The sequence below is a fragment of the Lepidothrix coronata genome, unplaced genomic scaffold, assembly GCF_001604755.1.
Source record: "Lepidothrix coronata isolate B3197 unplaced genomic scaffold, Lepidothrix_coronata-1.0 Scaffold84, whole genome shotgun sequence".
In the NCBI taxonomy this organism is placed as follows: domain Eukaryota; kingdom Metazoa; phylum Chordata; class Aves; order Passeriformes; family Pipridae; genus Lepidothrix; species Lepidothrix coronata.
In genome coordinates, this window is record NW_016690264.1 from 2,234,914 (window position 1) to 2,249,655 (window position 14,742).

Below are 14,742 nucleotides of genomic sequence, written 5' to 3' on the forward strand. Positions count from 1 at the left end.
CAGCCACAGCTGGAACAACATGTCCAGACCATGAACACTCAAAAAAAGGGAGAAAAAGAATTAAAAAAAAAAAAGAAAGCAAGCAAGTATAGACAACAACATGACTCAAGCTCTGCAGAAATTGTCTACCTCAGCGTCTGCCTTGCAAGCCTTGAGACAAATGCAGGGATCCTGCCCACAGTCAGTCTCTGAGCAGAGAACGAGACCTCGTCCTTCTGCAGTTCCACAACTGGTGTCAGCACTGAACACAGCAAAAGTTTCCCATATCAGAAGCATGGGTAACAAATAAAGTACTTTGTCCATTAGGAAACAAAGTAAGTTTTAAGGGGAAATCATCCTGGGTTTTGTTTGTGGTTTTTTTTTCAAGTTTTGCTCTCAAAATCGATTTTCTTGAGACATCAGTTAAATGGAAGAGCCATGTTCAACTGCATACAACTGTCCCTACCAACAGAGCACCCAAACTTTAATAAATGGCAGCCCTCTGTTTTAAATAATCATCATAGAATCACCATAAAATGGCTTGGGTCAGAAGGGACCTTAAAGATCATCTTGTTCCAACCCCCTGCCATGGGCAGGAACACCTTCCATTAGACCAGGTTACTCAGAGCCCCATCAAAACTGTCCTTGAACACTTCCAGGCATGGGGCATCATCACATTGCATAATCTCCTACTGTAAAACGCAAAGACCATCAAAAGTGAAGGGTAAGTTAAAGAGACTTAATGAATAACCATTCTCTCAAAAGGTTTAAGATACAAAATTAAGATAATGAAATCTCACAGCACAAACCAGTCATTTCCTGTTCATTCTAAAAATTAGTAGCCATTAACTCCATTAATTCACCTTTAGCACTCCCAAGCCCTTCCTGGTGCTCCAGCAGAGAACCCAGATGGGCTCTCTGTCCATCTGCTGGGATCAGGCTGCCCTGACCACTCCTGGGACCCACATTTTTAACCATCCTGGGCCACTCACACAGGTGACAATGTCCCTCTGTCTAAAGGTGAGAAAGCTGCAATTTCACTGAAGTGGTGGCTCAGTCCAGGCTAGAGCCATTAGATACACAGATCCTTGGTGAGATTTTGGATAAACCATTTTCAATTTGCCTGCAATTAAAAAAACACCACTTAATCTACATTACAATTTTATTAGGGCTATGGTCTTTGGCATTAAGACACTTGCACAGAAGAGTAAAGCCTCTTTATCCATTCATTTCTGCTGTTAATGTGGTTATTTCCCTTCAAATAACCTGCTGCAGGAAGACATGGTTTGGACACCCAACCTTGCCTCTGGGTCTTGCTTCCCAGTATGTGAAATGGACACGGCAGCAAAGAAAGTCAAGGGAAGAGATGGATCGAGGCACAAATGCAGGAGCTGATGTGCAGAAACCCATGCATGCTCTCAGCAGGCATTTTGGTTGTGGCCTCCACTCGCCAGGGCAAACCACTTCAGGTGGAAACAGACTCTTTTTCAGATACATTTGTATTTTTGGTGGGTTTACCAGTACAAAAGATAAGTTTAAAACTGCTCCAGTGGCCCAGAGAAAGCTCCATAAATCAACAGCTGTTGAAGGTAGAAGCATGTGTTGGGGGAGAAACTCAAAACGAAAACACTGCTTGGCAGTGGTGACAGGACAGTGATAAAAAGGTGAATTGATCAATACTGTTATTTACTTTTTATAAATTGCTTTCAGTCTCTCGCCACCTCTGCTGGGATTCTGGCTCGCTCGGTGTTTACGCTGTGATGGATGATGAGGCCAGGAACACATGTCCAGTTTGTGTTTTTAATAGAATGCATAATGACTTGTATTGGTAAATTATTCCCTACAAGGAGCTTGAGCACATATTTCACAGGCATCAACCCGTTATAAATGCCCTTCGTTACTGACTAAGCCAAAGCAACACTCTGCCAGTGTGTAATTAAAGAAATTGCAATACTGCCGTAAGAAGCTTTCAAATGAGAAAGCGTTCTTAAATTGGAAATAACAAACAAAATCAGAAACCAAATAATCTCAGGATAGCTAAGGAATGAAAAGAGGAAAAAAACCAAATCAGAATTGATTACAAAAAGCAGCAGTGAAAATCAAATTCTCAGTACCAAACTTTTTCCTCTACCATTCATTAAGTTTAGCAGCAGGTGCATAAATTATCAGTGCCTCCAGCAGGATATCTGCACCATCACAGATCTACTTCCTTTCCCAATCTCCAGGTGGCAAAACCAGATCAGAATATCCCACTTGGATAAAAGCACCAGAGTGAATCAGCCACAAATCTCAGCTGAAGCTGCTGTGTGAGCGAGGGGTAGGACAGGAGGTGCCGAGCTCGCTGCCTCTTGCAGACACGCTCTGCCAGGCTGGTGGCAGGGCACAGGCTAATCCAGCACCAGCAAAACTAGATTTGCTCAGCTCACAAATCCATCTTCTCACTAGGACAGTGATTACACTGCTTAAGCGACTTAATCGAAGTTATCTATCTACCCAAATTCCGGTTTTATCACCTGCAAGCGGATACACTGCCTCCTCCTTATCTGCAGTACTTCACACCAAGGGCACAGGAATTGATTTGTTAAGATATAGAAAGGCAATTTGATAAACATGCTATATAAAGCATTAATGTATATCTAAAACGAATAGTAATTTCAGTATCTCTTTAAACAGCAACATCAACACACTTGTACCCTATGGTGAATGTCACAACTAGCCCTTGGAGAAGATATCTGAGACAGGAAAAAAAAAATACCCTCTCAACACAAAAAGCAATCAACTATCATTTTCCAGCAGCTAATAACAAATCCATATCTTATTTTAAGAGGTTAGGTATTGAACGAAAAAGAATACATGACTATTAGCTTCTCGCTGTTGGAGATTTTAATTTGTAAGAAATTTACAGAAAACCCACAAAGGCATAACAGCATCATTAGAACTAAATTCAGCCAGCAAGATGAGAGCATTTGAAGCATGCATTCTGCAAATGGAGATGGTAGTTCAGGCTAACAAGAGTCAAATCTTCACATCCCTGTGTCAAACTCTCAGTTTGCACATCTTTGCAAGTCTCAGAGGTCCCTGCAAACAAGTGAGTTTCAGAGTCTGCACAGCTCTCAAAGCAAAAAGGAGCACACTTTGCTCTTCAGTCAGAGCAGCTGTTTTATAGAAAATTGCCCTTCTCCCTGGGAGAGAGGCCAAGACACTGGAGTTTGGAGAAAACGAGAGCAGTTTAGCTGACCTCGTGTCCCTTCACCCCTGGACGAAGCGCGTGGAGCAGCACACATGGAGCAATTTCAGTGTTTTCATTTAGCACATGTAGGAGACTGAGATGAGGCTTGAGGGCACTGAGGTCCCTCAGAAATACAGAGCACAGTCAGTGAGAGACTCACCCTTTGGATTTTCTATTCATTCTTTGGGGAATGGAAGGGGAAACAGTGCTATTTGTATGTATTTCCATCGCGCACCTTGACTTGCTGCATTCCTTTGCCACACTGTGAGCAGGAGGAAGAAAACCATTCATGCTCACAGACCACAACTGGGGACTCACCCAGCCCGAGCCTTCTCTTTCTGGAAAACCCTGAGACCTCTGAGAAGATTAAATGCCCTCAGCAAACATCTGCCCCTACCAGGAGCAAGCGCAGCCCCTCTTTGTATATTCATCCCAGAACCAGCAGTCTGCCCTCCTCATACACAAACCTCCTGGGTTTTCAGCCCTTTTATGAGCATTTCCAGCAGATTTATGGTTTCTCCTGCAGTCAGCTCCATTACATGAATTCTTCCAACACATCCATCACGAATCCTGCTCTCTCCCCCTTTACTTAGTCCATCTCCGAATTAGCTCTGAGAGCCACAGCACAGCAAGAACTTGATCACATTTATTTCTGTAGTGCTCCTCTGATGAGGTCGTAACACTTTCTGCCCGTGTAAGAAGGCAGAGGCAAACCTTCCTAGGCAGAGGAATTAACTACAGATGAGCCAGCCGAAGCCCAGAGGTAAAACTCAAGGAAAGCAACTCATCTTACATCTGCAGCACAACCAGACCACAAAGGTTATGAATAAACCCAATTCTGTGGCCACAACAGTGCAGAAGGTCTTTTACTGACCCCTCCACCTTGTCATCTACCTCAGCTGCCCCAGTTTTATCGAGTAGGGAACAGGAATCCAATGTAAGAGGCCAGTAAATCAAGTCCCCTGCTTTAAAGCAGTTGTAATATACTTTTCCATACCAGAAGGAAAGCTGTAAAAACTGTTTCTAGATCTATACAAGCATTCAAATCAGCAGAACTGAGAGGAAAGGAACTGAGCAAAACAGAGAAGAGTTATTTTTACCTCTTTTCTTTTGCTGCTTGCATCACACTCCTGCATGCACCCCACGTCTCTGCAGGAGGTACTTAACATAAGGCTGCTTGCTTTGGTTCTAGTATTTGAAACCAGCATATTTATTTGCCTGGTCAGAGGCAGAGTGACAAAATGATGATCTGATTTGCTAAGAGTCATGTGGACATAGGCTTATACAGACTAATGTATGAAAACAGAATTAGGATTCAGCTAGCATTTCATTCTTGCCACTGCATTTTCTGGGTGCCTGTCTTTTGCTCCATTTGTAAATACAATTTTGGCTTTGACTCAGCAAAGGACTGAAATGTATTTTAAGTTTCTGTGTATGCATTATTTGAACAATGTCCTGCAAACATGTTCAACAATCAGAAAGATCAAATCTTTTATAGTGTCAAAAAACTGCTTTGTAGTTGGATAATGAGCATCTATTTAAAACCCAGGGGTCAGTTTCTTGTTATTAGTGGTGATTTCAAAAAAATATGTGAAATCAATATTTTAAACAAATTTCAAATGAAAACCTTTCCAACATAAAAATATGTTTGAAGTGTAAATGCACATCTGAAGCAGATCCCATTAAAGTGAGACTTCACAAATAAAATCTAATTCTTCCGAGCAACTCCCAGGTGAATTTAGCTCTCCAGCCCCAGACACAAACTAAACTTTGACACTTGAAAGGAGTAAAATCCTGGCCTTGCACAAGCCAGAAGTTTTTTGCTACCAGATCCATTGTCCTAGGTTGCTACCCGAGATTGGAATGCCAAGGCAGTGGGCAGGGCAGCAGGTTGGAACCCAGCACAGGCTGCACTGTTCCCTGCTCCCCCGCCAGTGAAATGCCACTATGGACACCCTGCTGCCTTCAGAAAGCACTTTGATGTCTTCAGACAGTAATTGCTACCAAGCCAAATGTTAAATACTGTGCTGTTATTTCTCAGGACTGTCCTCACGGTACAAATACGGGAAGCAGAGAAGAGGGAGAAGAAATATTACAGGCTGCAAAGCCATCATCTTGTTGACGTTCAAGTCACTCCTGAGAATCGTCCCACTTAGACCAGAACACCTCCAATTAACTTGCTAACTAATACTGTAAATGTCAAGAGGTAATTACAAATAGTTTATCTATTTTAATGAAATCTAGTTTTAAAGTGTCCCTTGTGACTCCATTCTCCAGACACAGCTGGGTCCATGCTCCTGAGGGCTTAGACACGAGATCCCATTACTGCAGTCTCACAAGCTGCTCTGTTTCAGATGAGAGGTGGTGGCAGTCCTGGTCATGGCAAATTTGAGATTATTCAACTTTGTTTACCCTGAACAATGAAAGAGGGATGAAAGACTTGAGACCTGCTTGGATTTGCCATGAAGCAAAAATTCACTGATTCCAGGCATAATAAGACCCCAAGATGGCTAGAAATTTGGGATGGATATGCCTATATCATCCCTCTACAGCATCCTCTCCAAAGAGGCCAAAATGTCTTTAAATGAAAAACTCAGAGGAGAAACAAAGAGTGAGAAGAGAGAAAAGAAAGAAAAATGTTTGTCACGTTCTCTCAGTGTACACCAAATCCTGGCACACAGATCTCCTTCCTCTGTGGCTGGAGTTACTCAGTGCAACAATTCCTGGCAAACGCTGCCCAGCACCCTCCTGTCCTTAAAGTGCCCTCCTCCCCCCTGTAAGACACATCATCCTGTTCATGCTCCTTCTCCCCCTCCTCTTGGCAGTTTCCCCTCTCCACCCTTCAAGCTGTGGGTTCACCTCTCACTTGCTCTCCTCCTCCACCTCTCCCTGTAAAGGTCCCACCATATCTAGGCAATTCTTTTTTTACAAGAATGTAATACAACTGTGAGCAAGGAAATAAAAATAATATTACTAATAATATAGTATTAGTCTGCAACACAGATCAGTTGATCCATTGAAAAACATCCTTTGCCCCAACCCTTTAGGCAGCTACTTTTCTCTGCAGCCACCAGCTCATGGAGGCAGGAACCACACATCTGATTCAGTTTGGGATAAACCACGAGCACTGAGAGGGCTATGGAAACCCCACATAATCTTCTCTCTCTCCATTGGGGCCCTCTGATGTACCAGGGTGGAAAGCAGCAGCTCTTGCAGCTGCTAGTGCAAGACTGAGCAATACTTACAGCTGATTGTAATTCCAAGCTCTACACCTCTTTTCTTGGGCAATTTAACGTGGAAAGTACCGCTGCTGGGTATGACAGACTCTATAAAACCAAAAACAGACAAGAAAAGAAAAAAGGAGAAAAAAGAGAGTTTTCAGTTGCATGGATGGCTTCTGCAGAACCAAGAAAACACACCCACAAAGCTCTGCTCTGTTGGTTCAAATAAGGTTATCTGAGGCCCTGTGGACTTAAGGTTGAAATTTGGATTCTCATCAAAAATACATGCTCTGAACATCAAGTGAAGTGCTCACATCATGATGTATTTCGAGACTGAAGCATCTCTGTCAACGTAAAAGGAAAAAATTTTATAACTTTTTTTTTTTTAATACAAAGCTGCACTTTACCCCCAGCCATTAGCTTTGGCTCCCCTCTGGCTTCAAGGCCATAAATTAATATAAATATTATTCATATTAATGGGCCAATATTTGAAGTGCAGGTGTCCTCTTCATCTGCTCCTTAGGCTTATCTCAGCCAAGTGGTGAGGACAAAACATTTATGAAAGGATCAGAAAAAAACCCCTCCATCCTGGTGCACATTAGAGAACAAGAAGAAATGAAAAAGGTCCTCACAGGGCTTCTCACTCTTCCCTCTGAGCTCTAGCAGAAACCTCACGTATTTGTGTGAATACAGTCCCTCCTACAGGTCAGCAAAGGCACTGGAAGAGTCCTGCTGGTAGTGATGAGCAGCAATTCCTTTGGCAACATACCTGCGACGTCGAACTCGATCTCGAGCACCACTTTGTTCGTGAGCGCGGCGTCGCGCAGGAGCTGGTTGGCCTCCTCCATGGTCCCGTCCTCAGTCGCGATGCCATTGATAGAAAGGACTCTGTCTCCTACCTGTAGCAGCCCACACCTGCAGTTCACAGCAGGAAAAGAGGGAATGGGAACAAGGAGGCAAGGAAAAAGAGGAAAGGAGGAGAAAAACAACCCCACAACCAGCCATGAGTTACTTTTGCCAGGCCAATCTGTTATGAGACACACAAAGTAGTGACAAATCCTGCAGAAGTGGTCCCAAAGAGAAAACTCATTTTGCAAAGCCCATCCCACCATCCCTGGAAGGGCACAAGGAAGCAAACCCTTGTGGTTTTCTGAAGTTCAGACACGCTTTGGTCCTAAATAACCATTTCTGGTCACATTTCCTGCAACATCCGGGGGGAAAAAGAAGTAACCCTCATCTTCCTAAAAGTCAACACCACGGCTGAGAGATGAGAGTGATAAATGCAAAGGCATGTGCTCTCCTTCCCTATCCAACCGTACATGACTCTTCCCATGCCCCTGCACCCTCTGGAACACAAACAGCACTGAAAATTGTACAGATTCCTCTGCCTAATACATGGTGAATACTGAAGCTACAATCCAATAAACTCACCAAAATGTCTCAGTGAATTGGATAAGCATTTATCCCTTCTAATTGCATTTCTGGAAGCCAAATGTACATTGATACTGTTTAACTGCCTCGAAAGGCCAATATTATTCCAATGCGATGGTCTGACAATATAAGCACAACCAATCCTTTGAGGCTTTTGGTTTAGACCCATTTTCTCCAGAAACAGAGATCAGCAGGTTTTTTACTTTGGAAGAAGAAGGTGATGGCAAGGCTATGTTAGAGATGTACTGCTACAGCACCGTTTGTCTCTCCGGACCCATCTTTATAAGTAATGGTTTTTTCACACATGAACCACTACATTCCTACGTTCACTATCCATACACACTCCTCTTTTTTTTTTAAAATATACTGCAACACCAGCACAATGATCCTACAAGTTATCTCCCAGAGCTCCCCTGAGCTGGCCTGTGGCTCTGCAAAATCAAGACTGCCATGTTCCCTGTGACTGGCCATGGGAAATTGCTCATCTTCTCATCTTCCTTCTCCTCTATCAGTTGTTTGCTACAACTACATCTTTTCAGACTTTCCACTCATCACCTGTCTATAAGGCTGTTCACTTGAGCAGAGCTTGGGAAACCAAATCCACCATTAATGGAAACTACAGAGTGGTCTCCAAAATAGGTTGAGGTTTATGGCATCAAGTCTAAGGTTCACCTCAACATCTGGAGTTATTTTACCACAAAGGTTTTCCAGAAGATATCAATCGTCTTGTTTTAAGCCTTCTCCAGAGAACCTTTATTCCCCTCCTGTATAGTGATCAAACACATTCTTTGCCTTCTCCTTCCTTCCACTGATACCTCACAGAAGACGGCTTGTTTTTCACTAAACCTTCCAGTCACTCTTCATCACTCACACCCAATTCAATTGTAAGAAAACACAGTACCACAGCTCCCAGGCACACAAAGAGAACATCAAAGGCAACGGACACTGACTGTATTATTCACCTCCAAACAACAGGATGTGTATGAAAGGCTGGGTTATCAAGAAAAAGTACGTACACCTGAATTCAAGAAAAATGAACAAGCACAACAGTTTGTGCCAGTGGTCCATCAAAAGTTGAGATATGAACAAGTTTGGAGAGAGCCTAGGGAGGTTATTTTACTGGTAGGAAGGTATTAAACTTGCAGTATATTTAAGCTGCTGCCTGAGTTCATGGCATCCATGTAAAAACGACAGCTATTTTATGAGATGTAAATTCAGAATTGTTTGTTGAAGGAGACTCGGATTAGAACAGACAACTCAATGATGTATAAATGAATCCATCCTTGTGAATAAATTACATCAAGTTTAATTACAGTCCTTTACTGGACCTGTGGCTATGCAGCCACATAGATGCACTTACAAATATCAGCTTATAAATATAAAGATGGCACAGAGTATAACAGAGATGACTCCTCTGCCACCCAGAGCTCTCTCACTATGGCCCAAATGTACCTTTTGCAAAGGAGGGAGCAACAGCTGCATCACTCGGACATCACTGTCATCTCAAGGTCACACAAGGACACAATCCATTTTGGCACCACTGTTTTCAGCCACAAGGGCTGGGAGCTCACAGGATACTTTTATACTGCATAAAAGCAAACCTTTGCCACTTTTCCCACCAGAGCTGCCTTCTCACAAAACAACCGTTTCTTGTGTTTCTTCACTCAAGGTAGGTTTGCCTGGGTGTTTTACAGCCAACAGCTCTGTTAGGTCAGAAGCATTTTATTTCTTTTACTATTAGTCTCAGTCAATCACAGCTGATTAAGCCCTGGTCTTGCAGGTTTATAAAAGTTTGTGGAGTGAAGCCACAACCTTCTGGCTTCTTCTACAAGTGCAAGGAGGCCTGGCGTGCCTTATTAACCCTTCAGAATCATACTGGAGAAACAGGTTTCCAGCTGTCATGTGCCCTTGCATTGGGAGCAGAGCCTGGGGAACCAAGGGTCGTGCAGAGCTCTCCTTAGCTCTACAAGAATCTTCAGACAATTTTCCCAAAGAGAAGGCATCTGTCTCAGAGGTGCTCAGTCTGACATCAGAGCTTACAAAGCGCTTTGAGATTATGGGAGTAGAAGTGTTTTAAAATCAGAAAGAACAAGACTACAGGCATCTCCTGAAGTGAAAGGCAGCCCTATGGACGTGTTGGAGTCCATGATGGGAATGTCCCCCTGGAGTTGCAGAGATTTGCATTTGCCATGACTCATTTCTTAGGCTTAAAGACAGCAACAGAGCAGCGGAGGTGTCTCACTAGATACAGAGGAGCACATATTCAAGCCTTGGGCAGGATATGCACTGAAGAGCTCACTCAGCATCATCAGATTCTGCGTGATCACTCCAGCTGTGAGGGAGCAGCTGTGACCGTGGCCACAGTGCCGGCTGCAGAAACCGATCCATCGTGCCCTTACAATGCCCCGAGTTGGCCTGCACAGGTCAGATGTGCACATCTGTGTGTGTATCCACATCTGTGTCTGCACACTGGTGAGTGGATCTCCACCCCCACTGGATCAAAGCTTTGCTGACAGCTTCAGCCAGCTGCTAAACTTTGCTTTTGCAAACTACTCATACTCAAAAGCCAGAAACACAATGATCAAACAACTGTGTCTGAGCAGAGCTAGAAAACATGTAACTCAGCAGGAAGCATTGATTTTGGATACTAGGATGGAGAAGTCGGATACTCTCCCTCTGTTGCCAATGACAGCTGGGGGAGGAAGGACACAAAAGCTGTGTGCTTCAAGGCAGCCAAGAGGGATTGTCAGGCTTCTTCCCCTTCTACCTTCCTTGCTGATAACAGGGGCTGAATCACTGTCTCACTTGGAATCCAAAGGCTTCATCTTGCACCCAGAAAACAAAACAACAGGTGGGGAGGAAGGTCTATTAGAAGCTATTTGCAGGAAAACAAATCACAAGTCAGGTGGGTGAGAGCTTTTGCTTCAAATCGCCTGCCACAAGCTAACACAAAGCAGACAACAAATGTGAGGGCAGCCCAACCTCCCTGAAAAGAGGATGATGCCATGATCCTCTCTGGTAGTACTCACACTTGCTGGACACCCCAGAGGCAGCTCCTCCACGGCAAGCCAGATGGACAAAGCGAGTGTGGGTCACACCTTTGTACAACAGCACATTCAGATCCACAGGTTTTGCAGACTGTGAACAGCTAGGTCAGACCCAGGCTGCTAAGCCTGATCCCTGTATCCCCACAGCTCACCTTTTTGGCAAAGAGCAACAACTGCAGCACAAGAAAGAGCACAGCCCAGCCTCAGCCAGGAGCCAAGCTTGGCAAAAGGGAGGAAAATAGCTCTAATGTCTTGTGCTGCAGCTGCAGCAGAACCTCTCAGGAACAGGGAATAAGGTATCCTGAATGATGGAGCAAAGAGCTCTGTGGAATACCAAGACACAAAAAGTGAAATGAAAACATAAAACTGCCTTTTTCTCTTCACTGCAAATCCAGTGTACTTATCACTTCAAGATGGGGAGGAAAGACAGTGTTTTCCTGCCAATGAGAAGGAGTAGTATGGTTTAGGAAAGAACAAAATATACAGCAGAGATTTAATCCCCAAATCAAATCCAGGCTGCAAATGCAGAGAGGATTGCTCCCGGTCACCAGAAAGCGGCGGACAGGAGAGCATGAATGCTGCTGGGTGGGCAGCCTGTGTGACATGCTGGAGCCAAGCAGGACTGCACCGCCAGTCTGTGCTTTCACTCCAGGCTTGGCAAGAGGATAAAGCAAAGCCAGGAGTATTTCAGCACAACTCCTTCATCCCCCAGGACAGCAGGTTTTGTTCCTGTCTGACTTATAAAAGGAGTTTGGTACTTTGCAATGTGAGCCAAACTCTCCCTGGCAATCAAGGATTAAAAAAAAAAAAAACAGGCAAACCACCATCACCTTTACTTTTGAACCCTGTTTGGAAACAAACAAATAAACAAAAGCCATATCAGGCTTAGAAATCTCTCTTAACCTGCATCAGGACAGCTCCTTTTCCTGAGCCAGATGCTTGTCCCTGTCCTCCTGTAGACACAAGCACCAGGCACTCATGCTCCACCTTGCCTCTGCATTGGCCACCTGGAGAAGCTACAACACAGAGACTGGTCTGCACAGCAAGGACTTGCATTTCCTTTTGCAGACACTTTCCTTACCACACAACTCTACAACTCCCCCATATGCTGTTTTTCTGGGCAGGCCTGAGGACATTGAACCACCAGCACATGCTGATGGGGCCATGAGAGAATTCTTCTTCCAAGGAGGGGTCTGCTGCAGGTGCTGAGCACTGCCATGTCACTGCACCTCCAGCACTCCTAGGCAGGACAGACCACAGTGGAAATCACAGGTAGGAAGAGAAACCAGCACCAGGGCATTAAGTGCCAGCTCACTCAGCTCTCACTATTTCATCTGCCTAACGAAACCAGCTCTCCTTTCCACTGCAGAAGAGCTTAAGCCATCTTGATCTGCTTAGTAATAAAACCCTTGCTAGAAAACACCTACATTGTAGTGCACAGGCACTCGAGCAGGCTCTAAATCCAGCCAGCAAGGGAGAACTTTAGCCAGAGCTGCTAGAACTCTGGGGCTGAGGCTCTGCAACTCGAAGAGTCACTGCTCCCCAGTATCCTCATGGGTGACACACAGCAGCTAATGCTGCTCCTCCCTTCTGCTCTTTTCCCAGCATTAGAGAGCCAAAAGCAAGAGTGCTTACTGCAGCACCTACCTGCTCCTCAACCAGAGCACCCTCTCTACAGTTCAAAGCCTTGGCTTTAAGGCCAGTTTATATAGCTGGGCTCTACTACAATGAAACCAGTCAAAGACAGAAAATGTTTCGCAGGGGACTCTTATTCAGACTTTTCCTCTTTCTGCACCAATCTAAAAGATTTATCTTTCAAAGAGAAATTAAAAAAAAAAAAAAAAAGTAATGGGAATGGCACTCTCACACAGACACACACTCCCTTCCTCCTCCTCCCAGACCAGCCGCAGCCTGGTGCCAAGACGTTCACCTGGGATGCGAGGGAGGCCACGGTCAGCCGACGAGTGCAGAAATGGCAGTGACAGTAAACCATGCCCAGTGAAGAATGGGAGATATTACAAGGATGATAGTAAATATCTAAATGAGCCTCTGAGGAGAGAAAACAAACCAAACCATGAAATGTTCAGCAGCAGCACCATCAGCATCCAAGGGCAAGGTCTCTAACCTCTCTGCCGGGCTGTCAGGCTCAATAAAGCGGACGAGAGGTGGGGAAGACAGAGTTTCAGTAGCAAAGATGCCTCCCTGGAGCTGAAGTCCGAAGCCATTCAAAGGGTCTCCCCTGAGCATCACCTCTGTTGTCTCTGTGTGGACTATCTGCCCGCCAGGACCCACCGTGCTGGAGGCCAGTGACACTAAGAGGAGGAGAGAGACAGAAGATCAGGGCAGCCACAGTCAACATAAGAGACTGGGTCGCAAACCTTGGTCTGGCGGTGGTGGGGACAGTGACCAAGGATGAGGGGGGCACTGACAGTGCTGAGACAAGCAGTTCTACCCCAGCTAACAGCTGACAAGGACAGCAAGGACAGCATGCACACCCCATCCAACCCAGCCCCAGCCCAATGCCACTCTTACATGAGCTCTTGTGCTCCTTCTTCTTTTGCCTCCTCCTCAGCATGGTGGTGCGGGGGCTCATGGGGTGGGAGCTGCGAGGTAGCGTGTTCGAGTTCTGGCAAGGGAAGCCCTGCGCATTCATGGTGGGAGACGAGAAGTTGGCAGCCACCAGAGCTGGGGAAAAACAGAGCATGTTAGGGATGTGCACAGGGAAGTGCAGCAGTGGGTTCACCTAACAGTGTCATCAAACACCTAATGGGTTCAGACTAGCTCCTTCTTTCCAGCTTCAGGACTCAAGACCAGGTGTTTGCTTCACAGTTTGGACACAATGCAATGTCTCCTCTTTCCCATCTTACTTTTTTAAGACAAGAAATCTGGGGCTGCACAGAGCCTGCTTCCTGCTAGAGATGGGTTTGCAGATTTTGAGGTTGCCACAATCCTGCTGCCAACAAGTGTGTGGCACCAGGGCTGAGCTGGTTGCCATACCACAATATTACACACCACCAGAGATGCCCTCCCTGCCTCACAGAGACTCATTTTTGCCATATGAAACCAGGCACTTGAGCATGGGGTTAAAGGATGGCCACATGAGTCTGCCAAACACACTGCTCTTGTTCCAGTTACCAGATCAGTGTGTGCTGGGCTGCAGATACTGATTTTGTACTCAGCACTGGACCCACAGAAATGGACCCAGTGACCGAGGAGGGAACAAGTGACAAGTCAGGCTACAGAGCTGGGTATTGCAGAAATGGAGGGGCACAAAATGAATGTACACATGCAGGACTGGGACAACACCATGTGGGGAGGTTACATTTGCAGTAATCCTGTCCAGATGTCTGGTTCCAAGTGGGTGTCTTGCAGTGTCCAGGGTGGTGAGTGTGACAGTAGTTGACACAGGGGTCCCAGCAGTGGTGGTGGTCACTCTTCTGCACCTTGACTGATGACATCCAGGGGAGCAGAAATCACCACAGGCAGGAAGGAGAAGTGAGAGAAAGAAAAGGTAAGAAGCATAAGTCAGGAGGTGGTAGAAAAGAGCCTCGTCCTGGCTCTGAACAAGTCAGGACCCAACCACAGTACGTCAAACACCAGAAGCAAAAATGCAAGCCCACTAACCTCATGACACTTGATGCAAAGTGGCACAAATCTACCCATTTCCCATAAAAAACTCCGCATCCTGTGCCAACGGCCTGACTAAGCCACACTGGGAGTGCACACGTCATTACCATTTGCAGTCTGTTGTGCGACGTGCAGAAGCTCCATCCAGAAACAAGTTTCCCACAGAGGCCATCGGCATTATCCAGCAGCACCGGGGAAGCTCCTTGTG

At 45.3% G+C, this 14,742-nt stretch overlaps 1 protein-coding gene across 4 annotated transcripts in view; it reads right to left on the minus strand.

The window, feature by feature from the left end:
* LOC108500118 (glutamate receptor-interacting protein 2-like) overlaps positions 1 to 14,358 on the minus strand; it is a 41,015-nt gene extending 26,657 nt beyond the window's left edge. For 2 of the 4 annotated variants that reach the window (XR_001875756.1, XM_017820662.1), the window contains exons 1-5: positions 14,230 to 14,354; positions 13,440 to 13,592; positions 13,033 to 13,219; positions 7,199 to 7,344; positions 6,454 to 6,534 (exon numbers count right to left, since the gene is read on the minus strand). Coding sequence is in view for 3 of the 4 variants with exons in the window: in XM_017820662.1 (XP_017676151.1) it covers positions 6,454 to 6,534; positions 7,199 to 7,344; positions 13,033 to 13,219; positions 13,440 to 13,560 (535 nt within the window). In the remaining variant the exon portion in view is untranslated. Of the gene's footprint in view, positions 1 to 6,453; positions 6,535 to 7,198; positions 7,345 to 12,837; positions 12,957 to 13,032; positions 13,220 to 13,439; positions 13,593 to 14,229 lie in introns of those variants that run through there. The other 2 variants (XM_017820661.1, XM_017820663.1) reach the window with 2 other exon arrangements.
* Positions 14,359 to 14,742: the final 384 nt, after the last annotated feature.